The 21468-nt window shown below is 39.0% G+C and overlaps 1 protein-coding gene across 2 annotated transcripts; it reads right to left on the reverse strand.

The window, feature by feature from the left end:
- Positions 1-1469: 1469 nt before the first annotated feature.
- SLC30A6 (solute carrier family 30 member 6) lies at positions 1470-20386 on the reverse strand. Of its 2 annotated transcripts, none has more exons than XM_032683018.1 (14): positions 20318-20386; positions 17595-17681; positions 16894-16978; positions 15371-15413; positions 13067-13132; positions 12590-12670; positions 11118-11153; positions 10183-10277; positions 9434-9482; positions 7388-7507; positions 6989-7091; positions 6633-6680; positions 5986-6054; positions 1470-4274 (listed from the first exon to the last, which is right to left on the reverse strand). In XM_032683018.1, the coding sequence occupies exons 1-14, from the start codon at positions 20318-20320 to the stop codon at positions 3882-3884; spliced, it is 1278 nt and encodes a 425-aa protein (XP_032538909.1). In that variant the 5' UTR covers positions 20321-20386; the 3' UTR covers positions 1470-3881. The 2 variants fall into 2 exon arrangements, with proteins under 2 accessions (XP_032538909.1, XP_032538908.1); XM_032683017.1 differs by having other exon boundaries at positions 3208-4379.
- Positions 20387-21468: the final 1082 nt, after the last annotated feature.

Here is a 21468-nt window from a genome sequence, read left to right on the forward strand (position 1 = left end):
TTGAAACCATAACTTAACCTTGTAGTACACCAAATTTACTCAGTTCAAAGAAATGAGACACAGTTTGGTGAAATATGAATCAATGTTTCTCAAAATGTGAAGAAAACATGAAAAAGCTTCCTTTTCCCCCCCACCCTCCACCTTGGGTTTTGGGGTTGGTTCTTTTTGGTACAGGAAAAGAGGGTCATCTCCTAACTGGATATTTAAAGAGGGGAGGGTCATCATCTTAATAATTTATATGTTCTGTCATTCATTTAAAAAATAATTGTTGGAAGGAAAATTTATATCAACCCAGTAACCAAGTGAATCCAAGAATCTAAACTCGCAAAAGCACAAGAACCTGAAGCAGTCAGTAAAGCAAAGACATGGTGCAAGGTGGGTTCTCATGGTTACTAAGGCAGGGAAGAACAAGCAGGTAGGAGAAAGTCAAAGCCATTTGATAAAATGCCCAGAAAACAAAAAATACAAGTGAAAAGACCAGGACTGGTATCTCTTCTACTCTTCAGTTTTAACACTGAATATGACCAAGTATCCAGATCCATAGGGTCTGGACAAGCACAGGACAGATAATCAATTCAGAATTCAGACAGAGGCTTTATACTGAAGAACCTATCCCCACATAGTTTCTGTCTCTGTTGGATGGTGGCAGCAGGGGACAGAAATCAAAAGAGCAACTTCAACTAATCTAATGAGCAGAATTGCTGCACAGGTTCTCTCCTTGAATAGGATTTGTCACATCTCAGTCAAAGGGAAGGGAATAAAAATCATCAGGCTACCATCCACAAGACACTGTCACTGGCTTTGTCCTCCCAAAGGTATATGTGGTTATTACCTGGGTAAAGGGAATGCAGAACCGAATGAACTCAGGAGTCAAAACTCAACATGTAAAGCTGCAAAAAAAACCCATATTATGTTAGTTATTTATACTGTAATAGGTGTTCTGGCTCCTTTTGTATCAGGACAGCACAGTTGCTCACAAGAATCTTAAGTCTGAATAACGGTACATGCCCCTCAAACTCTCTAATTGATGCATTTACCTAAAAGTGAAATTTTCCTGTTCAATCAAGTTGAAAAAACTTAAGGGAATAAGGATGCCAAATTCTCTGACAGATAGAAATGACAGCAAGTACCAGTCCTCTTTTCTCTCTAGCTGGGGCAGTATTCCTATCATTAGGAATGAAGATGATATAAATTCACAATTCTTATTTGCTACATAGCAAATAAACATTTAGATGTGACCACCTAAGAGCAAAATACAGTTAAAGACAAAATGCAGCAAAAATACTGTCTGTAGAATTATTCCAAGGACCCAGTGAACATTGGTAGCAGATCCATCAAAACAGTTCTGAAGTTTGATGCATCTGCTCATTGAGATTAATGTATCACCCGAGAGCATCACTTAAACAATGAATATATATAAAAAGATAACTATAAAATCTTGTACACAAATTACCACTTTTTCCTTGTCATTTAAGAATTACACTGACTTTATTTTCCTCATATAAAAGGAGACATTTTACTCTGTGCTGATTTAACAAATATTCTTAATATATTCACAACAATAACACGGCTAAAAAGCTGTTCTAATCTCTAAAAGAATCTTTACCATTTGCACATGTGATATATACTGTAAACAATCACTCTGAAAAATATTTTTGTTAAAGTGATTATATTGCACTCAGAGTTCTGGGATTCTCGTCCTCCCTTCTGATTTTAAATAAAAGATCAGCTTCATAAAATGGAGCTTTAATTTTCTACTAAAAACAAGTAGGCATGCAATCAATATAATACAATGTATTGAAAATGTCAGAAAAAGGGCGCGTGTTTGGTTATGAAACTGGAGTAAGGAACAATTCTCAAATAGGCCACACAAGAGTAGTATATTGTAAACATTCTGCTGGCTCTAAGGTGTTGCAGATGCTGTAGAAAGTGCAGTCTAGTTCAGCACCCAAGAGGTACAGAGAATCTGTTCAAGTGTTCTGTACTTCAGGAATTTCCATGCAGCAATGGCACATGTAATAGACGACACAGAAAGACAGGGTAACGAAATAGAGGTGATTTCTGAGTTAATACTGACCTCATGAAAACAGAGCCAATCTTTATAAGTTCATTGTAATCTTTAAATGCAAGTTTTCCAGGTCTTTACATTTTCTAAAACAGCAACGAAATTGTCACTCTCGCTGCAAAGGAAGTACAGAACTAGATTCCCTACTTGTAACTTACATGGATTGTATCCCAGTAGCAGCCTGGACATTACTCCCAGTCTAAAATATCCCCACAAGATACCATAATGCAGAATGTCACCTTGCTTTTACAAGAGTTTGCAGGAATGACACCCTTCTCCATGCACTGGCTGGAGAAACACAGGTAATGGAGAGGGAGGGGAAAAAAAAGAGGAATGCAGTGTTCTTATGCAGAAAAAGAAATCCTCAGCCAGTGTGAAGAGGCCACAGATCTTTAAAATTAAAATGAAGACTGTTTTCTCCACTGAGTTGTACAAGAGAACGATTTCTTTATCAAAGCCATTATCTTCAGGTAACATAATATCTTTGGAATCCCTGAGATACTCCAGCTCCATGTAACCACCTTGGACAAAGGGAGAGACCACTTAGTATACAAATGAACAAGGTGTAAGCCAATATATAGCACCCTGAGTTACAAGTGAAACAACAGGAATGGGCAACCCATTCCTCAACAGCCAAGAGATGCAGAAGAATGGGCAGAGGAGCAATCATAAGATAGATACCACACAGGAGAACAGAAAAAACCTGAAGTATTTCTAAAAGGCCTTTCCCTGTTGTCAGAGCAGTGAAGAAAAAGGAAACAGTCAGAGGAAAGAGCTATCTGAGAAAGGCCCTGAAGAAATATGGCCATCTAGATGTACAGCAGAACAGTAATGCAAAAGCAGAGACAAGGTAAGTGGTCTTATTCCAAGTATGACCCAAAGGTCAAGCACTCCAGCAGTGACTAAGAACTCTCAGCGATCACCAATCTGCACTCTGGATATAAACTAGGAATATAAACAGATACTTTTCCCCCTGAAACTAGAGAAAAAATACAAAGAGGAAAAATACAAAGTCACAATTAAATCACAGAATACTTTCCATAGTCAAAAATTAAATACTGGCTTCAGAAACAATACAGTCATCTGCTCTGTATCCTAAATAGGGTTAATTGTAAAAAAGAGGTGCTTGTAAAATCTTTTAGGTTTTAAATATTTTATTTCCCAGTATATTGCTAGATAATTTTGCAGTTAAACCAAAAAAGAAGAAATATCAGAGATGAATATGAAATACTTACAACTAGAAAATGGTTGCTGAACCATCTGAATTTCTATAAAGGCATCAATAAAAATGTAAAAACATGGTCTTGCAAAATTAATTACAATCTGAAATGCCAGATTGTCTTCACAATGGTCACAATACAAATATTGATGGATTTCTGCAACCAAAAACTAATTGTGACTTTGCCGAAAGATGGTTTAATAAAGCAATCAAAACATCTCTGAAAATTGGGACTTGTATTTCTGTAAGCAATTTGCATTAGAAAAAAAAATGCTACCTGGTCACAATTCAACTCTCTTATGGAGTTGTGCTATGTCTCAATACATTCTTGGATGAATGAAGAAAAGTGGATAAAAAGATGAGTAGAAATAGACACTCTATAAAAACTACTTGTAAAGTATCGTAAGTCTGAAAAATATCTGTGGCATTACACAGGCTGATGCAAAGAAAAAAAGTTGCAATTTAACCATTTCATGAATATGAACAATGCACTTGTTCCCAGCCATTTAGAATGATCTGACATTCCAAATGTTTATAAAAATTGGGTAATAAAAGAATTAAGTCAATACCCTTAAGTACAATAAATAACGGTGTTTATTATGGTCGGGGCTGACCACGAGCATTAGTTCCATATCTGCTTGGGACATTTGTGAAACCAGTCCTGAATCCTTGAGCTGCTCCCATCCCCGGTATTCCAAGTCCTTGATTGAGTACACTGCTGTAGGGTGTGGATCCATGATTAAAGCCCAATCCATAGGGCTTTGTCTGAGTGTTTAAAAGGATGACTGGACTCACATTTTTGCCTGGTGTGTTAAAAGAAAATTCTGGCGGTGGGCTGCTGGGCTTAGCTGGAGTGGACGTAACAGGGTTCAAATTATCAACAGCTTTCAAAGATGGCATTGGAATAACATGATGATCCGAAAGGTTCAGGATATTGTTTGCAATAGGCACAGATGATAAGGTAGGTCTGATCCAGTCATCTTTGAAAATCTGAACAGTCAAAGTAGAGACCAATGTGTACAATCTGTTAGTGACATGAGCAAGTACCATTTGTTCATTTGCATCTCTCCGAATTCGGACATGTACTGATCCAGCCTAGAAAGTGACAAAAATAAGTTGGCTGTTAACTGTTACTTCAATAAAGGTTCTCTCTATGCATCAAGAAGAAGTAAGTTATCCTGCAGAGAATTATGGCAAGACCTTCTGCAGTGGAGACTACTGACTAAATTAAGAACTTTAATACATACTTCCATAATTATGATACATTTTGATCTTTCCTAATGCTTCGATCTCTTATGAGTATATCAAGATCATAATTCGGGAAAAGTGAGTCTTAAAACCACACTATACAATACAACATGTGATGGCAGGAAAGACAACAGTTGGGGAGAAAAAATGGCTCAAAAGTAGAACAAAGTGCAGACAAACTTCATATGCCAAATTGAGGCAAAAGTGTCATCACTGTGTTACTGGAGCAGGCAAGAGGACAATGTGCATGGCAAACAGGCTCAAATGGGGACCATCAGCAAGAACAGAGGCAATGGCTGTGTGGAGCTCAGGCCTAGAGCTTTCCCAGGATGTGCCAGGATGTGCATGTAACTGCAGGCTCCCCCTACCTTCCTCTTAGTAACATTATCTCATTGACCTTCATCTACTGCTGCAGAAGAGAGCAGGACACAACACAGAACCCCTCACATGCTTTTTCAGCACATATTTAATAAAGAACATGGTTCACGGTTTGTGCCGTACAAGCCATTTTTACATCAGATGGTGCAGCTGAAAACATATCCAGGTCTCAGGAGGTTTCTACTACAATCTGGAAGATGCCAATAGCTAAATATGCACACAGAGTTCTTGTAAATATCTGTCATCAATCCAACAATGCAGTGATCCAGTATTTTGGGTGACAGAATAGTAAACTGAAAGCTATTTTCACATCAGCAAGTAGGAACTGCAGCCTTTTTCTTTTTTTAAGAAGGGTAGCATACTGGAAGAATTCAGAAGTAGAGAAATATCCTAAGAGTATTAATTTTCCAGTTGTCACAACATCCCTGCATCAACTTATAAATAACCAAGTTCTGTGTGATCATTCTGTATCAGCAAAAAAACCCAAACAAACAAACAACCCAAAACCAAAACAAAAAAACCAAACCAAAACCAAACCAAACAAAAACCCAAACAAACAAACAAAAACACACCAAAAAAACCCAACCCAAACCAAAAAACCCTTCTTTTTTTTTTATTGGTACACATCTCTAGTTGCTTTGTTCTACCTTCTCCCCCAGAAATGCTGAAAAAATACAATCCTACTGTCAACTGTAGACTTTTAGTACCTGAAGGGTTACAGTTTTCTTCTCTTTTCCTAGACATTTACACTAACACACCATTTGAAAAATGTTTTTGCTGTTGTTTGGGATTTTCTTCACTGCCAAAATACAAAAGAAATTCTATAGTTGCAAAATGCATGCTTTAATCCAGAACTGCAGTATACATTAATATTACCCAATAGCAAGGCTTTTGAAAAATATAAAAGGCAGGGGAAGAGAAGTTTTGCAATAAAGCACAAGGACTGCATACTGACTCCGTCAATTTTTTTATAGTTAAGATTTTAGAAGAAATATCTTTATTTAAATAAAAAGTTTAATGTAGCAACTGATGACTTTTTTTTTTAAAGGTTAAAAAGATAATAGACATGACTTACCAAAGTGCCAAAACCTAATGTCCAAAAATGCTCATTTCGAACTTCCAGTACACCATCCAAAGTTGAAACCTAATTTTACACAAACATCCAGAAATATGAAAATAAATTATAAGTTTCAAGTCCCTTTAGAAATGTACTTTTATGCAAACATAACTGAATAATACATAATTTTCAGTAGTGAAATAAAAGTTCTATACACAGAACAGATGACATCTGCTAATGCCACTATTGCTCATCTACTACTTTTCTATCCTTAGACATCCAAAACAATAAAAAAAGATTTAAGGAACTTATTTCAAATAACTCTTGCTGACAAACTGCTGTATGTTCTCAACTCAGCATGCTGTAAGTCAACAGCTGCCTGTACTCCTTTTCCTCCTCTAACTCACATTTGTAAACCACTTCAGTGGTAGCTCAAATTTAAATAAAAACCGACTTCACTACTTGAACAGATTTGTTCCAGATACCTGAATTTCACTATTCATCTTTGAAAGCAAGTTTCATATTTTCTACATGCAGCTAAAAAATAATATTAAAAAAATAATTTTTTAGCAATCTTCTTGGACTACTAGGAAAAACTCTTCACATTCTTGAATGCTTATTTAGTTTGCTGTGCACACTGTGCTATGTATTATACACTGGCTTACCTCCCTAAGAAGTTTATCCAACTGGCCAATCACATGAGGTGGGGTTGTCTTCAAAAAGAAGAGGAAAAAAAAAAGAAAAAGTTATAACAAAGACTAATTGGCCCTGTTTAAATAAGAGAGCCTTTAAGCCCAGTCTACCTACACAAGAAACCAATGGCATTAAACAATAAATTCTTATAACTTCATGATGCGTATTTCCACTGCCTTTAAAATTCTTATAGCACATCACAAATTTCCATGGGAACACTTCCTATTCACATGCTTAAAACAGATTTTAAGGTTTGTTTGCTTTTTTTAATGAGGACATTTAACAAAACCGAAATCACAAAACCCATTGTTTTGTGACAGTGCCTTACCTGGAGTAGCACTTTCCCACTGTAGACACTCATGGGATACATGGTACCAAATGTCATCAAAGCAATTGCTATAGCAGAGGCTGTGTCTACAGCAAAATAATTGCTAGAGAGAAAGAGCAATTTTAAAGAAAAACTGTTATTTACATTTTTGAAAGGCAGGATAACTTTCTTATGATTCTTTTTTATTCTTTTAAGTTATATACAGTTATAGAATATTACACATACTAATCTCGTTTGAACCATACATCTTGGAAAATAGGCAAATGCATTTGTGGAGTTGCAATGCCATTCATACAAAATACAGCTCTAGATGAGATCATTCCTTTCATGTAAAAAATGTACTTTCCCACAGACTGGATACAAAAAGAGTAACTTTTTTAAAACAACAACTGTACCTACTTGATTTCAATGAGCATATATGTAATGCACAGAGCTAGAGCTCCAGCAATATCAATCAAGACAAAAGGGTTCATCCGTGGCAGAAAGATGCTACTTAATCCTGGGATGATTCCACAAATACTGTAACAAAACAGGAAAAGCAGCTGTCAGCCAGCTGTTCATCATTACTTCAAAACCCAAAAGTTACACCCACTATTTCAGCACTGGACTTCAAACACACCTTGCTGTCACAGCGTATGATGACAACTGTAAAGGCCCTTCTAATTCTGCTTAAAGGCTGCTGTCAGCAAAGATTAATCAAGTTTAGATCCATGTCATATTCTTCCCATATTTAATACTTGACTCCTCCATCTTAAAAAAAATATGCCTTAAATCTATCTCCCCATCTACAAAACATTATATTATGCTAATCTTTATGCAGTTTTTCTACACATTAAAATACACATCTTGTGCCAGTTTCTTTTTTTCTGGTAACTCAGCTGGCTGTGTCAGCCATATGCAACACAAGTACTTTACAGGTTCAGATACTGTTCTTACATATATTTAAGTCTTGAGGGGTTTGCATATCACTAGTCTACAATCCATCTGCCACCATACTGTGCAAAAGTGTTCTAAAGCCAAAGCTAACTAATTCATGGAGTCTGAAAAGAGTAAGGAGACCAGCTAGCTGAATAAGAGGAGACCAAAAAAACCCATGAGGGAACACTGGGAAAAGTTACTTATTTATAGCTATCTCCTATCAATGGGAAAATGAAGAGAGAAAGGAGGTTCTGTACTTCCCAGTTAATACAACTGCATGTCACGTCATGGAAAATTTAAAGGCAGGGACAAAATGAAACATCTTGTTGTTCTGTTTAGAGCCAACCTATGTTTAGACATCATGTGCTGGCCTGCTCCTGTAAGAATCTTAATCAACATAATTATATACAGGTGCAGATATTTTGTAATCAGCACTGCTCCACATGAGGCATCTGAAACAGCTGCTGTATACATACTAATTCTTTTTTTTTAATTATTATTATTGGCATAATTGTATACAGGTTATCTCAAAACCCTGTAATAATTCTACACTCTTGATCTCGGACCCCTTCAAGTTACCCATCAGTGTCCTTCCTCATCACACCATGTTTCTATACTGATAAAAGAAAAACTCTACTGCTGTCTGTGATTTCTATCCAACTTTTTTTTTTCCTTTTTATATTGAAACTCCAGGTACTTGGGCAACCCAATTATTAGTCTTCCAAAGCTATTTTGCAGAAGTTGGCTCTGATGTCCATATAATATCAATTATTCTGTTTAACGAGTCAGCGTTCTCTGCTTTCCTCAACTGTAAAAAGATCACAACACCCAGAAACAGATGGACTTTGAAGCACAGTTAACATGTTTTACAGTATACTTTAACATTCTTATTTCGATACTGACAGATACTTGGAAGAACATGTATGGATTAAAATAAACGTTTCTGACATCTGACAAAATTATATGCAAACAATGGTTCAGATATCCAATACAAGCAAGAGAGTTAACAGACAAGATGAATGAGCAACACTGCTTCTGTCCCTGGAAGACACAGACTTTCCAGTGTCCTGCTGGACAGATGAGGAGTTTCCATAGCTATGTTTCTGTGAGTAACCTGTTTCATATATCATATTTAAACTCAACCATCTCAGTCATTTGCCCAGGCCACACAGTAAATAAACACAAATTACTACAAAATATATCACTCAGGTAATGAATATTGAGAAATGCAGTTCAAGTATGTACAAGATAATGCTAGTTCTCCTCGTCTCATTCAAGGAGAATTACATACAATGTACTGAACACATACATTCAAAAGGAAAAATATCCAGAAAGATGTATTTGGGAAATATGGCAGACAATGTTTGCTCCAGAGTTCATACACTAAATCTAGAGTAGGTAAAGCTATTTTAAAAGCTCTAATACAACAGTTTATGCCTCAATACCTATCCAAATTGTAATTATACACACAAAACCAACATTGCCTTTCAGAAGCTAGCAATTTTGAAAAAGAGTATAAAGCTTTACCTTCTACTAAGATCTGCGACATGCTCCTGAAGCCAGCTTGTGCTGGCAGCTGCAAAAGAAAGAGGGTAATAAAGTTACTACAAGTAAAGGTATCCATTTTAAAGTACCTAAGTTTTATTTTAAGGAAAGAATCCAATAAATACACTGTGAAGTAGTAAATGTATCTCAATAGATTCACTGGCATGTGAAAAAAACCCAAACTGACTTTTCCAGGCAGTAAGTAAAACACCCATCTTGTAATAATCTGAACTGATTAAATACAAATACAATTGCAGATTATAACCATTACCTTTTGTGTAAGATAAAGTAGAATGTATAATATATAATTATTACTATAAGCAATTTACAGTTAGATGGAATGAATGCAAGCCTAACTCACAATGAAAAATGTAAAAGGGCTATTAAGAAGAATTATTACATTATTTTTATCCATTAATATATCCATAAAATGTCTTTCAAGTTCTGCTATCTGTCAGATGACCTTCACTGGCTGAATCCAAAAGATTGAAAATAAAGGATACTTCAACATTAAAATGACCCTTTATTTATCATATTAACAACTACATTCTACTCAGAGCCTTATAAGCAAACTAGAGTTGAAAATCAGATGGCAATTTTAAACTGCATGAGCTTATAATAGCAATATATGCCCCCTAGTTAAGAAAGTTACCAGACAAGTTATATCTTAATAAAAATACAAACATTAAAATCTTATCTCAGTTGTTGTTATGGTTTAATTAATCACATACCTTCAGAGACATAAGCAAAAGGCTTATTCCTAATGGAAAGCATTGTAAATAAGTTGAAAAAGAGGGCCACGAAAGTACCAACCAGCAGTCGGCCCCTAGGGAGGGGAAAATAAGTACCTTAATTTCACACCATCACAAACTACATTAAGCTATATAAAACTATATATAAATATATATAAATGTATAGTAAAACTACAGTAATTACATCAAGCTGTAATTACTAGAAACAATACCAAAATACTTTGCTTGGTATTTTTCACTGAGGCTGAAAACAAGAGTAAGATAAACTAGTGTAATGCTTAGTAACTGGCAGCGTATTACCACTGTAAGGGTTATATGAGATTGCTGAACTTTGTACATTATTGTTATCACATTAGGCTGTACCTAATGTTGAATAACAGTTCTTAACTAATTACATATGTTTGTCCTTTGAAGATATGAATAAATTGTCCCCTCATCAGCACAGCTAAAAAGCTTAGTTTCCTACAGTATTCCCCTATCCTTTTTCTAGAACTACAACTTCGCCATACATCCCATGTCCCAGATTTTTGCCATGTAACACCTTCTTTTCCTTTCCACACGTTCTTTATAGTCTTCATGACCTTTGCAACACCTTCAGCTCCCTCATGACCACAGCATCCTTCCCCTCAACATACCAGGCCTCCTAAGAGGTCTCGATAAGAAATGAGAGTAACTAAACTAGGAAACCCAGCAACATATAGTTAAATCATTATTTAAGAGACCATCAGAATTACATTTCAACTGTACCTTGAAAAAACTGTTCGTAATACAGCTTGCACATAGTTTGAAACAAATGCCAAGGTAGCAAAAGCAATTTGGTGTTGAATGTACTTGCATAACTAACACATGATAGATTAAGAATTAGAAACATAAAGGGACACAGACACATTTTACATGTCAAAATAATTTCTTACGTGTGTATCTCAGGCTGTTCCAGAAACCGCTCTGCACTACAAAAATAATTGAAAATTTGAGTTATGTTCATACAGTAAAACCTTGAAACCTGAAGCGTATTTTTATAGTTCTGTATATGCCATTCATAAACAAAAACTAATGGATACAGCACTGAAAAAAATTAATCGCTTAGATAAACACAGCAATTTTTACAAGCAATGAAAGCATTTAACACTGAATCAAAGCAGATGTAATTTAGATTTTCCAAATATTTCCAAACTGTGCTACATAGGTGCTACCTACCATGAATGCTGCCTACATGATAAAAAGATGCTTGTAAATGAACATGCAAGAAATACTGCTACTGCTACCACCACCACTGTTGGTGACCACAAAAAACTAAGTCTGAAATTTCTGACTTACAGCCTCTCACTAAGTAAGGTCAAATAAAGTAGACACTGGACACTGTGGAAGACACATTGATCTTTTTTTTTTACGCACTGGTAAATTACCAAATGAGATGTAACAGAAAAGCCTACTATCAGTTTTGATGTGGGAAAATTTGGAGGTTTTGACAGTGGGTCCATTCCAGTGTACTGTCAGTACAACAGACCAACCTTATAGTATAAAATCGCTAAGTTGTTAACATAGCCCTTTATAAAGAAAACAGAGCCCTTGAATAGAAAAAGGGATGTTACACTGCCCAGTTTTAAATTCCAGATGTTAGCAAAAGCCTCTTCATCTTTAAACACTAAAATAATTTTTTAAGCTAACCTCCTGAAACACAAATGCTTCCAATCATAGATGGTATGTCAAATTAATATATGAGCAAATTTTGCAGGAGTGAAGCAGTTGATAGTTTAAACATTCAGATTCTTAATATATTACATAGCTGCTTTACTTCACAAAGTAGCAGAAGTAAAAGAGAAAAAATAATTAAAAACAGTTTTATTTGTTAATGAATTTAAAAAGTGAAGATGCATAAGGAAATGCATTAAGTTAATTACCCAACATTTTTGAAAAATACATTCTTAAAGACATTGAAACTTTCTCTTGAGAGCTGTTTAATTATATTTATCAATTCCTATCATTAGATCTAAACCCTACATGTAGAGTAATAAATGTGAGTAAGTGGTATGGTTTAGCAATATTTAAAAAAATTTTTTTTAATTTTTTTCTAAAATATCTCTAAAATAGCCCTTCTGGAATGCATGTGCTTTTGCTTGATCTGGACCATATCTCAGAATCACAGATTCACAGATTATGTCAATTTGGAAGGGACACACAAGAATCATTGAGTCCAAATCTTAGCCCTGTACAGGACCATCCCCAAGAGTCACAGCGTGTGCCTGAGAGTATCATCTAAACGCTTCTGTCAGGCTTGGTGCTGTGACTACTTCCCTGCGGAGCCTGTTCCAGCACCCAACCACCCTCTAGGTGAAGAATATCTTCATACATTACAAAAAATTAAAGAAAACAGTACACAACTTACCTTTCTTTCAGTATAAAAAGAGCACCAAGCTGTGCCAGAACTGTAGATGCAAATACGGCTAGAACTTCAAACCTTTCAAACCTGAAATTTGAGAATTAAGTTTAGGAACACCGAACATCAAACAGAGTCTTTTCCATACAGTAACCAGCAGGATAGACCTACTCTTTCCAATTCCTTCAAAAGCAGACAGATGAGAAGAAATGGGAAGTTTTACAGAGTGGGTATTATTTTCAGTTTCTTTTAAGTCAATACGCCACTTACCAGATACAGCTTAAAATTAAGTATTTCTTAATTCTTCTTCCTGTCCCTCCCCTACTCTGTAACTGTTCTTTACAACATCAGTCTTGTCCCTCCTTATTTTTGGGTTCTTTCACACACAAATTATTACTCATGGCTGTTAGGGGATCCAGGCAATGATAGTCAGCAACATATCAAATGTTGCATTATCAAACACCAGATCTTGTTATTAGTACTTACCCAAATGAATAGACTGGGCTGGGTTTCTTCATCATTACCCAGTAGCTTATTAGACATGTTATCAAACTGAAAAAAGGGGGAGAATTAGACTATGATAAATAACTGCAGCCTTTACAAACTGGACAATCTACAAATACACTTGAGCCATCAGAACTCCACAAACAAATATGACCACATTTTACCCTGACTCAACACCTCCACCACTGTCACAGTGACTGTCCTAGTGAATCCAGAAAAGGTTGTGCTTGGGAATAAAGTTGAGACTGCACAGTGATGTCTCAGTTGGTCCCATAAAACGGGCAGGCAGAATGGTAGTCCATCTAATTCCTTAGACCAGGAGACAGCCTAACGCTGTCCTTATGGCATGCTGTGCTTACAAAGGCTACCACCAACCTTCTTCAATATAGAACATAACCCAGTCTAAATCAAGTTTACCATAACTCCAAATGCAATGCATTTTTCCACTGAGACCCTGACACAAAATAGCATAACGAGTGTTTAATTTGCATGTGTTCCATGAATTTTTCTGAAAGGGACCTGGAGCATACGAGACCAGCTACCCCAGAATCTGACTAACAGGCAAAGGTGATTTGAGAAAATCTTCTTAATACTGTCCAGTATCACACATAGTAATGAAAAGTACAAAGCAAAAGCCAGGGAAAGTATCAAACTAGACACCCAGTAAATGTTCCCCTTGCATTTGCTTTTTGAACTTGCCTAGAGATGCCATAACCTGAGAAAGGTCGTTTAAATAAGAAGGAAGCTAATCGGCAAGACTGTGAAAAGAAAGAAATCAGCAAGAAAAGTGAAAAAAAAAAAGCAAAGGAAGTTTTCCACTCAACTCGTCTTTTAGAGATACACCAGGAATTCAGTTTAGCACTCTAGACTGAGTCTCAGGCCACGGCCAAGTATTGCCTTTGTCACAGTCTAATTGCTCTACATGTATGGCCAAAACAGATTTACTTTCTTTGGCTGCACTGATGTATACAATCTGTAATCTAACTAGCCATTCATTGACAGCCACAGGTCTTCCTTACTATCTTCTTTCCACGTTTTTCTTTCATAATTAACACTAGAATTCCAATTATTTTATCCCCATGGTACTAGCCTGAATTTTTCAAGGATGAGACTCATTTACTTTGCCTATTTTTAACTCTATTGACTCCTTTGGACAGTTTTTTTAAACAGGAATCCATACGGATTTGATGCCATCTCTGCCTTCATGCAGTCCTTTCATAATTAATGACAATGTTAAATCAGACTGGATCAAGAACTGATCCCTACAGCTGATGAACAATCACATCCTCACAACCTGATCCCCAGCTGTGCCGAGTGAAAGAAAAAGCAGAGGAAATAATACTGCTCATACACAAAACAGCAAATTCCTATACTCAGTAAGACTATTATAAACAACCAGGAAGATGAGAAAAATGAAATAACCAGAAATTGATTTTTGCAGCAGAATTACTGAGCATTGTTCTCCCTTAGAGCAAATCAAAACTCTTGAAAGAGATCGCTGTGAGTTAGAATAATCTTCTAGTCCAACCCCAGAAAAGTTGTCAGGGGTATTCTATCTTCTCCTAAAACTAAAATTCTACACAAATAGGAAATACAACATCAACCCCCAAGGTGAAAAAGGTATTTTGGGTCAAGATGACAAAACTCAGCAGATACAAAATTGTAAGAAAAATATGAGATTCATTAAAGTTAAATCACAATTCTAATGCAGTACAGACTAATTTAACTGAATATATTTCACGTCTGTACTACCAATATTACCAAAAGTGTTCAGAACTATCATACTTAAAAGTAGTTTTAATATAATTTTCTTAAGAAACAAGAAAGACACTAAAAATATCAAATACCACATGGGAAGAGTGCCTGTGACTCAGCTCATTAATATTTTTGAAATAGAAATACAATTACCTACTCCTTGTTTACTGATGCTAAAACTGAGGGCTACTTCAAAATCAATGACTCTGCATTAGGGAAATGCACTGAGTGAACAAACACATGACACTTTGATGCTAGTATCTGTTTTATGTTGTCGTGCATCTGCACAGAGAATTCCATGACTGAACTGATTTGCTACTAGTCATTCTCAATACAGCTATGGTGTTTTTTATAATCTATTTATTGTGATGTCCAATTTTATACTTACTTATTCTATATTTAAACCAATTACTGTTTCTGTACTGATGACTAAGTTACATGTGTTTGCTTCTGTAAGTAAATTTTAAGTGTATGGAAATATAAAAAGACAGGCACAAATGAACAGTAAGACAAAATGGGAAAAAACCTCACCTGAAAAGGTCAAAGATTGTCAAATATGTGTAAGCAGTTAAAGCTGTAAAAAAAGCAAATATTAAAAATTAATACAGTTTTTCAATGCAGAAATCACTTGTATTCTAAGTCCCTTTCATGCAGCTTTTATCAATCTTCTATCTATATAAACCGTCTCTGCTGATAGAGCCAGTCTCTGTGAATGTTCTAAACACACCAATATATTTAACATCAAACAGACTGATTATGGCAATCCTAATTCCACGAAACCATGTAATAATGCCCAGATACAAAAGGTATTACATTTGTGACTAGGAATTTAAATACAGAAAAGTCGGGAGATCTTCCAAAAGCACATCACCCACCAAAGCAGGAGATTTCTTATGTGCATTACTGCAGTGAAAAGTAGGTTCAACAGAATTTTTTACCTGCTTTGCATCTCTCACCTATCTCAAAACCACAAGAAAACCTGTGACAAAAATTAAAAATGTTCAACCTTCTATTTTCAGTACAGAAGATCTCGAAGTCCCTATTCAGAAGTAGAAGACATACAAAACTGCACTGGGTCTGGCTGAGATGGAGTTCATTTCCCCACAGCAGCCCTTGCAGTGCCCTGCTCTGCATTGGTAGCTACAAAGGTGTTGATAACACACTGGTGTTCTGGCTGCTGCTGAGCAGTGCTGGCACAGCATCAGTGCTGTCTCTCAACATCCCCCCCCATCAAGGGGTTGAGGGTGGGCAAGATCCTGGGAGGGGACACAACTAGGACAGCTCACCCAAACTGACCAAACGGATATTCCACACCATGTGATGTCAGCTCAAATATAAAAGCTAAGAAAAGGAGGGGGAAGAGGAGGGCATTCGGTATTAGAATGGTTGCCTTCCGGAGCAACTGCTAAGCATGCTGAAGCCCTGCTTCCTAGGAAGTGGATGAACATCACTTGCTGATGGGACATAGGGAGTAATTTTTTTTCTCTTTGCTTATGAGTGTGCAACCTTTTGAACCTTTTGCTTTAGTAAAGTGCCTTATCTCACCCTAAAAGCTGTCTTCCATCTTATCTTCTCTTCCCTTTTTCTCTCCACAGCTTGGTGGGCAATGTTCAGCCAAGGTCAACATACCACAGAAACACTGAAAAGGGGCATTCCTGGAATCAAAGAAGCCTAAGCCATTTGCCACACTACAAACATCTTCATTCAACTGCAAGTGAGGGCCGCTGTATGTCACCTGTGATATTTATTTATACAAGGAACAGGTTTGAGGACTAACTCAAAAGGCTACTGGATTTCAGTCTTAAAGATGAAGAAGATACTGCAGGAAGCAAACAACCAGCAGGTCGGGAAAACCTTTCACTCATTCACACTTGACTGTGAAAAATGTCTCTAAACTGACTGTGGCAAATCAAAAGGAAGCTCTTTCTGAACCTGGCTGTGTAGCCACCTACCTCCACTACCTGCTGAACTTTGCTTTTTCAGTCTGTTGGAACTTCACAAGCTAAGAAACACATGGTAGTTGGTTGTAGCTTCAGTACCGGAGAGTCACCTACCTATGCTGTTTGTAGAGCTGCACCACATGAGCAGGAAGCCAATACATATTAAATTTATAGCACCAAACAGCAAAATCTTCCAGGACTGTTGATGAGAATAAATATGCATTTTACATCTTCCAAAATATACAAGACAAAAATATATCTATTTGGTTTTAAAAAACAATATTGCAGGACTTCATCATGGAAATAGAACTGGCTTCTCTTCCCTCCCAAAAATTTACCACTCGTTTCAGAACAACAAGCCCTTATTCTATTTTAAGCTTCATAGATTATTTCAAAACTCATTTATAAACAGCCCTTGTTCACCATGCTTAAAATACCTTTATGGTCTAAAAAAAAAAAATCACCCCTGTATAACATTTGCATTTTATTGTAGCACACACTATCTGACTTCTGAAGACAGATTTGCACAACTTTATATTAATGGGTTCCTTTTTTCTGAGCCGAAACTTTGGCCCCAAAAACATCTGCACATATTCAGTTTAGAGTTCTACTGAACACAGTAAATATAATTCTGGAGAACACTAATCAACAGGGACAGTGCACAGGAAGGAATCCAGCTTCAGAGCTGGATTCTTTTTTTAAGCACAACTAGAAAATTCAAAGAATAATTTTCAAAATATACTTAATAATATATTTTAACCTATCACAGCTAATGTCTTTTTATTATTGTGATGATTTTTTAAAGCAATACTTACCCTTCTATCTGCTACAACCAACCTAAATTCATGTGTTAACTTTCCAACCAATGATCTCTGTGATTTACGGAACAGATGTATTGTCCCCTTAAAAAAAAATTCAATAGTTTAATTAAAACATTTTACTTAAGCCATGGTTTAAATTAGCAAAAAAGAAAATATTCATTTGTGAACTATTTTCATAATTATATCAAAGACTCAAAATTAATTTTTTGTGTAACTAGTAAATATCTCATAGACAATAAATACAACAGTATTTTGGTAGCCATTTCACACGGTTATTCTATTAGAAAATGATGAATTACTTAGAATCAAGCTTCATTCAGACATAATCCACAATTCAAGCTTACAGGAAAACATACTAAAATATCATTTAAAGAGTGGGTTTAAACTTTTATTTAGATAAAAATACTACAGACAGTCAGACAACACAAATATTTTTCTTTATCAAAGCATACTTCCCACCTAAAGCCAACAGATTTACTAAACAGGAAAATACTGTTTGTGTATCTATAAAAGAGAACCCATCAGAGAAATAAAAACAATGCTAGTATCATCTGTGATGTGGTGGACACAAGGCCAATAACACTATGAGAGATACAAACAAGCTCAGTTACGGCTTAACTTAATCATGCACAGTAGATGTGGTCACTGTAGGTGCTCCATCTCCTAACTTCCAGCGGCATGCAGATAAGCTCTTTCCTGGTGTGGAGGGGATGTATGTGCATACAGGAGATGGGAATGAGGGGGTGCTATGTGTCTCTCCTGAAAGCATGACAGGGAGCAAACAATTCATCAACCATGCCACTTGGCTCCCTTCCCTCAGAGGGCTCAAGCTTCTAGTCAGTTGTTCTCCATCCCGCTGTCCCCACAAAGAAATAAGCTTTCCATGTGAAAAGCCCTTCTGATTTGCAATAGAAATCTGTGGATTTGCAATGGATGGTCTGTGATCTGCAGCAATTTGGGCTCACAAAATAAGGTTTGATTTTAAGCTATCACACCTTAACTACCAGCAGAAGACAAAAAGATATCCTAATGGGCTGGTCACCAAAGCAAACTCAATTAACTTACAGATATCTTTGTCAACACAGCTGTATTTTACATTATCTGAGAAATATATGTGTGCCATGAATTAAAATTTAAGCAGTACTACAGATCCAAGTTTAGGTCATCTGGGGTAAAACACTGGCACTTATTGTTTTCTTTACTAGCAAATCATTACACGATTATTTTATTTCTCAACGGAGACATGCAGGATGCCAGAACACTTTGGAAAGCTTTTCTAACAGGCAGTGGACTGCCTGCCTATGAAGGTTGCTGTATTGCAGAATCACAGAATATCCTGAGTTGGAAGGGACCCACAAGGATCACCAAATTCCAACTCCTAGCCCTGCACAGGACAGCCCCAAGAATCACATCATGTGCCTGAGGGCGTTGTTCAAACACCTCTGGAACTCTGTCAGGCTTGGCGCTGTGACCACTTCCCCAGGGAGCCTGTTCCAGTACCCAACCACCCTGTGGGTGAAGAATCGTTTCCTAATATCCAATCTAAACCTCCCTGACACAACTTCAGGCCATTCCCTTGGGTCCTGTCACTGATCACCAGAGGGAAGAGATTAGTCCCTGCACCTCCTCTTTCTCTCAAGAGGAAGTTGTAGACTGCCATGAGGTCTCCCCTCAGTCTCCTCCAGGCTGAACGGACCAAGTGACCTCCGCCGCTCCTCATATGGCTTCCCCTCCAAGCCCTTCACCATCTCCGCAGCCCTCTCTGTTGCCTTCACACCCATTTCTTTCCCGCACTATGTGCCTTGCCCAGCCACACTATGCCCCATCTCCCTGCTTACTGAAGGATGCTGTGCTGTATGTTCTGTGCCACAGAGAACCTCGTGCAAACCCATGCTAATCACAGCTCACCCCGCAAGCGAGCTCTAACGCAGCAGGTGTTGCACCCTGGCATTAAAGCTTCCCTAAACCCTACTGTTCTGCCAACACCTCAGTGCGGGCGAGGAGGGCAGCTGCCCCACGCCTCAGCCTCTGAGGGTCCCCGCGTGGCGCTAAAAGAGCTGCACAAGAAGTGTTTCCGCAGCGAGCGCCCGCGTCTGCTCCGACAGTGCCAACAGGTGACAGCACCTGTTATTGACACCGATGTCACTTCATTGATACTCAGCATGGAAAGAGAACATTTCGCCGCCCAGATGAACCCGCACACAAAGCGGTCGTTCCCACAAGAACGACTTCTCCTCTTTGGGAAGCGAGACACAGAGTGACAGCCCCGTGTTCCCAGCGACAGACGGGAGCAAGGGCACTGTAACCTGCTTGTCCTGGGGTGAATCCCAGTTCCCTGACTGATGTGCCGGGGACTGAAAACTCTGAGGCTCAGACCCAGCCCGGTTATCTCATTCGAGACGCCCCTCCGGCAGAGCAGCCCCCACGACCCCGGCACCATCCCGCCTCTGCCCGCGGTGCCGGCTGGCCGCCGCCCCGAGAGCCCGCGGCGACCGCGCTCGAGGGGAGGGCGGAGAGCTCCGAGGAGGAAGCACCGCACGGACACCGACGCCCCGCGCAGCCCTCGGGCCCCGGGGTCCCAAAAGGCCGCGCCAACCCGGGCGCCCCGCGGCGCCGCCGCCCCGGCGGAGAAAGGGGCGCCTCCAGCAGCCTCCTCGCTCCCTGTCCGAGGCACGACTTCCCTCACCCCCTCCCTCCCCCCGGCGGGGGCCACTCACCATATTACTCCCCGCAGCGGAAGAGACGGCGCCATGCGAGGCCGGAAAGGGCGGGCCGGCTCCCGTCGCCGCGGCAACGAGAGGGCCCGGCCGGACACGTGGCGGAAGCGGCGCCCGCCCGCCCGCGGCGGCTCAGTCGTGCTGCCCCGGGGGATCCGCGGCCAAAGCCGCCCTCCCTGCCTCCCTTCGCAGGCGCAAGTAGCGGCCCACGCACGTCCCTTGGGAGATGCGGGTCATATACGCCGCCGCACCGCATTGCTGCGGTTTATCTGCCCGCTGCCTGCGAGAATCCGAGAAAAGGGCTCGGACGGGTGGTCACGATCACAGAATAAACTGGATTGGAAAAAGATCATCGAGACCAGCCTATGACCGAACATCACCATGTCAGCTAGACTAGGGTACTAAGTGCCACGTCCAGTCTTTCCTTAAACACCTCCGGGGACACCTCCATCCGTTCCAACGTCTAATCACCCTTTTTCAGTGGAGAAATTCCTCCTAGGGTCCAACCTGAACCTCCCCTGAGAGTCACTAGTTGCCTAAGAGAAGATGCCAACCCCCACCTCGCTACAACTTCCTTTCAGGTGATTGTAGAGAGCGATAAGATCCCCCTGAGTCTCCTTTTTCCTAGACTAAACAACCCCAGCTCCCTCAGCTGCTTCTGGTAGGACTTGTGCTCCAGACCCTTCCCCAGCCTCGTTGCCCTTCTCTGGACGTGCTCCAGCACCTCAATGCCCTTCCTAAATTGAGGGGCCCAGAACTGAACACAGTACTCAAGCTGTGGCCTCACCAGTGCCGAGTACAGGGGGACGATCACTGCGCTGGTCCTGCTGGACACACTATGGATGATACAAGCCAGGATGCCCTTGGACTTTTTGGCCACCAGGGCACACTATTGGCTCACGTTCAGCCGTCAACCAGCACACCCAAGTCTTTTTCCACTTGGCTGCCTTCTAGCCACTCCTCTGCCAGCCTGTAGTGCTGCATGGGGTTGTAACCCAAGTGCAGGACTCGGCTCTTTGCCTTATGGAACCTCAAACGAGTATCTTGTATGCCCCCCCCCCCCATTTCTGCGGTTTATCTGCTCACTGCCTGCGAGAACACAAGGAAAGGTTTCTGATGTGGTGGTCATGATACTCCACTGCAGCAATTCT

The sequence above is a fragment of the Chiroxiphia lanceolata genome, chromosome 3, assembly GCF_009829145.1.
Source record: "Chiroxiphia lanceolata isolate bChiLan1 chromosome 3, bChiLan1.pri, whole genome shotgun sequence".
Lineage (NCBI taxonomy): Eukaryota > Metazoa > Chordata > Aves > Passeriformes > Pipridae > Chiroxiphia > Chiroxiphia lanceolata.